Raw genomic sequence first — 7,724 nt, 5'->3', positions numbered from 1 at the left:
ACGGGAAAACAACTTTGCATTTGAAGACGTACTTATTCACATGTAAACAGTCGACTGCAGATGAATTCAGAAAGAGCATGTGGCCAAAGGAATACTTATACGAGGGCATTCATACTTATACATTAGCTGTGAGTGCAAAATAAAGCAAATCTGATTTTTGTTCTGCATGCAGATTGTCTATTTTGTAACCTTATTTTTGAATGCAAAATGAGGTGTTCATATTGATAAACTAAAGGTCATTCTATTTATAGGATCTGCTACAAGTGCCCTCAGGTCAGCTGACACAGAGTCTGAAGAAGTCCATTAAGTTTGCCACAAAGCATGTGTATGAGTGTCCCCTGTGTAGTGGGAAGGGGTTCATCTGCGAGCTCTGTCACAATCCTAAAGTCATTTATCCATTCCAGACAGATGATACAATCAGGGTAGGTTTTTTATAATTACAGAGTTATGCCCCTTTATGCAGTTTCTTCATAATTTTGCACAACAAATCCAATTAACCAAAATAAACAAAAAATTTAAACACTGCACCTACCTCAATTAAACTTGTAAATATTTTTTAATTCAGATAAAAGTAGAAAAGTATGGTGGTACATGTACTATAAATTTTTCAGACATAGACTTCCTGTTTTATATTTTCAGTGTACCAAATGTAAGTCTGTGTTCCACAAATCCTGCAAGTCTGATTCCAAGTCCTGTCCCAAATGTGCTCGGAGAAACAAGAGAAAATCACAAACAGGGGACTGCCTGGAGACCCCTGATATCCACGATTATGCTTTTACCCCGCAACTTGTCTTGACAGGAATTTCCTATCTGTCGTTATTGATCAACCTGCTGATATCCAGAGGGGGAAAATTATACATAAATCAGCTGATTTTATTTTACATGTATTAAATACTCATTTTATAACCATGGATCAAAAACATAACATAGCACTGTTTATAAATATTTCAATGAAAAAGTTATTTTAGAAACAAATATACAGTGCCTTTAACATTTTGTACATTTTAAGAGACACATCTAGAGTTAATGGTGGTGTTTTTATTGCACATTTTATTGTAAAAATTTTATTCCTTTGTTCAAATTTTAAATTAATATTTTATTTGTCACATCAGCTTTAGACTAAATTACCTCCATATGTATAGTAAAATTGTTTTAAAATACTTTTACCTAGTCGTGTGCAATCTGAAAGAAATATCCGTAGTATTTTAAACTTTGTTCAGGGTTTGCTTGCCCAGAGAAAATAAAGCAAATGTCACTTGTAACAAGTTTCTTGTAGGTATATTTGATGGGTCAGTAAGGTACACATCTTTAAGGGAAAATCAAGATATCTCAATGAATTAACTCTGTAGTCATCTTTTGAAACCCTTGGCCAATCTTGCATACCTTTAAAATTGCAAGATTAGCTGTGGATTTCCCATGATGCTCTGTAGTGTGAGTAAACTTCTGATTAGCCAGTGCAATATAAAGCAAGTAATTGTCTACTGTGAACAATTCTTTGTTATTAGGTCACCTGAGTCACTCAGGTGACCTATTGCCATCCGTGTTTGTCCGTCGGCGTCCGTCGTCCGTCGTGTGTTAACATTTGAACATTTTCAGCTTCTTCTCTGAAACCGCTAAACCAATTTCAACCAAATTTTGTATACAGCATCTGTGGATGAAGGGGAACAAAAAAAATTGTGAATTTCATGGTCCCTGCCCCCCTGGGGCCTGAGGGGGGGGGCCCAAAAACCATAAAATTAATGCAATCTTTAAAAATTTCTTCTTTACTCCTGGACATCAAGCAGTCAAACTGTTTGCATGATTGTAATCAGCAATGAGTCCTCTACCAAAATTGTGAAATTCATGGCCCTGGGGTTAGGGGTTCTAGTGCTAGGGCGGGGCAAATAAGTAGGTAGTGAAAATGCATTATTTCTTTGAAAATCTTCTTCTCTGCTCCTGGGTATTAAATAAACCAACTAAGTACATAGTTATGATGAGCAAGAGTGCCTCTACCAAAATTGTGAATTTTATGGCCCCAGGGCGGGGTTCTGGTGTCAGGGGGGGGCTCATTATTATATAGTGAAAATACATGAATTCTTTGAAAATCTTCTTCTCTGCTCCTGGGTATTAAATAAACTAACTAAGTGATATAGTGATGATAAGCAAGAGTGCCTCTACCAAAATTGTGAATTTTATGGCCCCGGGGTGGGGGTTTTTGTTTTAGTGTGGGGCTCTAATGATTATATAGTAAATCATAATTTCTTTGAACATTTACCCTTTTCTCCTGGTTAATAGGTAATGATTAATTACATTTTTAAAGGGCCCAGGATTTATTTTGTTTTCATTTTTACAAACCTTCTGCTCAAGGTTTTAAATTTTTCAGAAAAAAATAAAAAAAAAATTTCCGATGTCAAATTTGAGTCGGGATGAATTTCAAATTTACGAACTCGCACTTCCGGTTTTACATAAAAAGCTAGATCTGAGAAGATAGCTTGGTTTAGTGTAAAATTCATCAAAAGGGTGCCATTCAAAACGTTTACCCTTTCAAAGGACAAATAAAATGCTCGACTTTGTTGCACAATGACATGCTGGTGAGATAATTATGTATTTGTTTCAAAAGTATCTGTCTGTAAATTATAGGGATTCAATTTTATTTGGAAGCTTAGTTGAATAGTCGGATGCTTTAGCCAACGATAGTCGAATATTCGTTTAATTTTAATTATTTTTTCATAGCATTTTCACTGTTTGTCTTTTACTGACTAGTTTAAATATTTAATCCCCCCAAAATTTCAAAAAATTTCTGAATTGTTAACATGTACATAGTACAATAAAAACTGTACATCAATATGTACATGTACCCAGTGTATTTAATTTCAAAATTAATATATTAGCTGCACATTTTATCTAAATGCAGAATATCAAACGCTCGTTTTTGCCCTTTTCTTTACATAACGGTAGTACATGTCCCCCATAATTGAGGCCAATTTCTACGTGTCTGTCAATTATCTTTAAGGTAAACAATTAAAGCGTGTCTCTTATAAAAAAAAGAGAGGGCGAGATTTGGGATAAATTTTCATTATGAAATTTTTGCAAACAATCAATGATTGTGTGAAATTAATATCAGAAGAAGAAAACACGGTTTAATTAATTCAAAATGCCCCCCAGTTGACATGTATTTACAATTATGTAATAGCTTTTTAAATTTTTCTTTCTGAATAGTTGAATCACATCAGATCTTAGTTAGGATCTACAAAACTAAACAATTGCCCTCTCCATTTAAAACAGTAAGAGGAACAATCATTAATACCGAAATCTGGAAATTTTTACGTCAATTTTATTTTGCGAATCTGGGTCAAAATGCTATTGATTAATTTTTGTGTTTCAAAATTTTGCGAATGACCACTTCTTTGTTTACATTTTCTTATTGTTGAATTATTTTTAGAAAAATATTTTTGCGAATGCCATGAATTCGTAAATTTGCTAAAAATTTATCTGACAGAAAATTTTCGAGATTTACGGTAATCATGTTTGTAGTTTTTCTATCCCTACATCTAGCTTTTTTTTCAATTTTGCGGAGAACTTACTTTAGGACAATTTCACTTGAAGACTGTGTATATGTTTGACTGATTCGGCATATGATACATCATGTTTAATGTTACACTGCGCTGCAGAATAAAAGTTCATATTCACATAACCTTGATATCACTGTTTACTTTTTTAAAGCTATACCGAAACTGTAGATTTTGAAGACATGTTTGCCGAACATACATCGACGTACAAACAATATCCTTTGAACAGTCATACCTTACCCTTAATTTTACATATGAAAATATTGATCTGTAAATAAATGAAATGGGCAAATATAAGTTTATTGCCTTGAATTCAAAATTACTTTGATGAAACACATTTTTAACGAATAATCGACTAAAGAAATTTTAGTCGATAGTCGGTATAATCGAACGATAGTTGAGTACTCAAATATTCGTTGACATCCCTAGTAAATTATTTTCCTTCCCCAGGTTTTAAACTGCCCGTGGTAGCTATTGCATATTGCCAGCGACATTGTTTAGGTCTCTGTTTAGCTTACAGTATCATTCTTCAGAAAAGGGTTGCTTATGCATCAGATGTAATGAATAAAACTATGGGAGAAGTTAAGTCCATTTGAGGAAGAAATAAACAATAACCTGAAGAAATAAAAAAAAAATTCAACTATTAAAAGGCAAGAATAATTATATACAAATATATACAGGCATGTAGTATCATTTGTATCAGCCAGAAAAATTATTTCACACTTAATTGAAAAATGTTCACCCTACTCCCCAATACTCCCTGTCTGTTTTATGATAGGAATTATAATTTAAGGCATCAAGTAAATTTTAGAACAATGTCTACACATTCACCTAACACATATTAAAAAAATGTAGTTATATTGAAAGACTTTTAAAGAATTGATTTTTTAAAATATATTTTGATCAACATCACAAAATTTATATAATTGGCCCAAACTGGCAGATGATGAAATAAGCAATTAAATGTTCTACTTTCCTATTTGTAAGCATTATGTGTCCAGTGGTAAGGAGCCTATTAGGATAGCATAAAGAAGAATGTACAAATGTTAATAATTCATTTATCAAATTTTTTTTTTACTTCCTTCTCCTTCGGGACTTTTTTATTCTCATGTTCATAACTAAACCTAAATATAAAAAAATGCTGGCCTTATAATGAAGAAAGGGGCCTCTTTCAAAATAGATAATTTCAGGGCCGCTGGGTCAGGGGTACCATGGGGTACTTTGACTAAAAATAAATTAATGCTTTGAAATCTGACTTTTGATAAGCAATGTGCCTCTTTCAAAATTTGTGAATTTCATGGCTTTTGGATTAAAACAGGAACCAAATACAATCGCTGGAAAGTTGTTACATGGTACTCAGGTGACCTATAAGGCCCGTGGGCCTCTTGTTTTTATTATAAATATATATAAATAAACATTTTTGTATTTATTTTTTGTAGTGTTTTTAATTTGAGAAGACTTTTCAGTAAACCATTTACAAGTCTTATTTTCTAGTATAATTCTTACAGAATGTCATGAGCTCATAAACATATGTGATACAAATGCTCATTATTAAAATCTTGTCTCTTAAATAAGAAAGAAAAGCTATGTCAACTTCCTGAGTATGAACGACGCTGGGGTTTCCTATGCCCCGCCATGAATATGGCTGGGGCATATAGTGTTTGTCATGTCTGTCCTTCTGTCCTTCCGTCTGTCCTTCCATCACACTTTGCATTTAGCTCTGTTCAAAGCTTAGTTTCAAAGAAACTATCCAAGATATTTTCATCAAACTTCACATCCTGATAGATATTGATGAGAGCTTTGCAACTGCATCAACAATTTTTGGCCTTGACCTTTCCTTTGACCTTGACCTCACTTTTCTTAAATTAGTGTTTAGCTTAGTTTTAAACATACTGTTCAAGATGGTACTATCAAACATCACAAGTTAATACATACTGATGAGAGCTATGCAACTGCATCACCATTTTTAACCTTGACCTTTCCTTTGACCTCTTGACCTCGCTTTTATCAAGTAAGTGCTTTGCTCAGTTTTAAAGGTACCATTCAAGATAGTGTTATCAAACTTTATATACTGATACATACTGAAGAGACCTATTTAACTACATCAACATATTTGACCTCGACATTTCCTTTGACCTTGACCTCACTTTTCTTAAATTAATGTTTAACTCAATTTTTAAGAAACCATCCAAGATATTTTTATCAAACTTCATTAGCTGATAAATACCGGTACTGATGAGGGTTATTCAACTGCATCAACATTTTGACCTTGACCTTTCCTTTTGACCTCACTTTTCCTAAATCAGTGTCAAACTTCATATGCTGATATATACTGATGTAAGCAAATTGCCATACACCATACTGGTGTAGCATGGGCTTGTGTTTGTAAAATTATTAATGTCTCATAATGTTTAAAGCTGACATGAACTCTTAAAAAGGCATCATTTTTCATCTTTGTACGACTTACTTCATTCCTGTACGCCTTTGTCCGCCATATTTCTTCGATTCCGCCATATTTACTTGAAAATTTTTTGGCCACCTGTACCTGTTATATAAAGCCTGGTGCATTTGTTTCACTTGAGTGATTTTCTAGCCTGGCTGTCGACATGTACACATCTCTGATTGCATAGTTGTCATAAATCCATAAACTGACCAAATACATGTTTTAAAAGTTAAGAAAAACTAGAACTATACTGAAAAGTAAATTATTTCTGAATGCATTTGCTGCAATTTAGAAAAAATAACACGTAAAACAGCAAAAGCCGTTTGGATATGCACGCATGCAGGTCGAGAATACGCATCGAACGCAATGATAAAGATATTTACCTGAATACTGCTATCGTTACAGGGATGTGCACATGTCGAAAGAAATATCCTATTTTACTTTTATTGAAATATGCATCTCAGAATTCATGTAATCCATTGCTAACTGAACTGGAAAAAATTGTCACCACATAGCACTTGGACACACGTGGTCCACGACGATAGTCTATTTGGTCAGGGGAAATTTCAAAGGTGGAAAGCTTACTGGTATTTTGGTTGACTGAAAAAGTGCATTTTTTTCTCAAAAATAAATATTACTCTTGTCTGTATATGTAAATGTAAACAAAATCTTTAGACATGGCTTAATTACATTAAATTTATTTTTTATAGCATGCAACGTCACGAATCATTCATCCTTTGACGAGATTCTCCCGTGAAAGGGGGGGGGTAAAAAAAAATGCATAACGCTCTCTGAAAAAGATCGGATTTTTTTTACGATCAAATATTTTCATTATAAATAGTGTGTATTGGCTTTATTTATTTATTTTTTTTTAAACAAAGACCTTATATAACTTGATTTAAAACTTATTTTCATAATTTTATACACAATAAACGAGGTTGATTCTATGGTACATGAATAATCAAAATAGAATTCATTGGCGGATACAGAGGTGGAGTGGGGTTCCAGGGATTGGAACCCCCGGCCTTTATTTTTGTACACACATACAGAGAGAGAGAGAGAGAGAGAGAGAGAGAGAGAGAATGTTTTTCTGTAATATAGAGTATAGATATTTATACGTCTAACAATATGAATAATTTGAAGAAATAAAAAAAAAAATCTCTGTCCTTTCAGATCTCTAGATCTGTAGATTTTCGCGGATTTGCTTTCCTCCGCATACCTTCAATCATTTTTCAATCAACTATTTGAATCTCTTCACCATTTTACAACAGTATACAAAAGTCACAAAAATATATAGGTGATTTTATACATAACAGTAGATCTATAAAGCATGCGTGAATAAGAAACTAAACAAAAAAATTGTACGTTGCTATAAATGTGAAGTATGGGAATTTAGGCGGGGGGCATATTTTATTTTTTTTCTTTATAAACGAGCACAATTTTCTCAGAAAACAGTGTTTATTGTTATTCATAATGTGTTTAGAATTAATCACATTCTGAAATTTTATGCTTTTTCTGAAAGTGGCGAGCTGCACTTTAGTATGTAATGAAACTCACCTCTGAGTTCTTTTGAATTACAATGGGGACAAATTCTATCTTGTCTTGGTAACCCTGTCTAAGGGCTTCGACCACCCTCAAGTAACATGCAAGGAAGATTCCAGCGAACTTTTTTACCATTTTTGGACCATTTTCAGAAGTAACTAACTTTAAGAAGTATGCATGAAATATTTCGA

General features: G+C 33.2%; 1 protein-coding gene across 1 annotated transcript; it reads left to right on the top strand.

The window, feature by feature from the left end:
• The first annotated feature begins 35 nt into the window (after window positions 1-35).
• Window positions 36-891, top strand: LOC134264601 (pleckstrin homology domain-containing family M member 3-like). Its single transcript, XM_062746884.1, has 3 exons — window positions 36-128; window positions 252-422; window positions 640-891. Exons 1-3 carry the CDS (start codon window positions 78-80, stop codon window positions 889-891), a joined length of 474 nt encoding a protein of 157 aa, XP_062602868.1. The 5' UTR covers window positions 36-77.
• The last annotated feature ends 6,833 nt before the right edge of the window (window positions 892-7,724 follow it).

The sequence above is a fragment of the Saccostrea cucullata genome, unplaced genomic scaffold (genome assembly GCF_032062105.1).
Source record: "Saccostrea cucullata isolate Sc308-1 unplaced genomic scaffold, CSIRO_AGI_Scuc_v1 ctg10791, whole genome shotgun sequence".
Lineage (NCBI taxonomy): Eukaryota > Metazoa > Mollusca > Bivalvia > Ostreida > Ostreidae > Saccostrea > Saccostrea cuccullata.
This window is presented reverse-complemented; position numbering and strand designations above follow the sequence as displayed.

Coding starts and splice junctions, on each gene's coding strand:
- LOC134264601 (XM_062746884.1), top strand. CDS start 78: ATGTGGCCAAAGGAATACTTATACGAGGGCATTCATACTTATACATTA. Junction 129..251: donor TTCATACTTATACATTAGCT/GTGAGTGCAAAA, acceptor TTCTATTTATAG/GATCTGCTACAAGTGCCCTC. Junction 423..639: donor AGACAGATGATACAATCAGG/GTAGGTTTTTTA, acceptor TTATATTTTCAG/TGTACCAAATGTAAGTCTGT.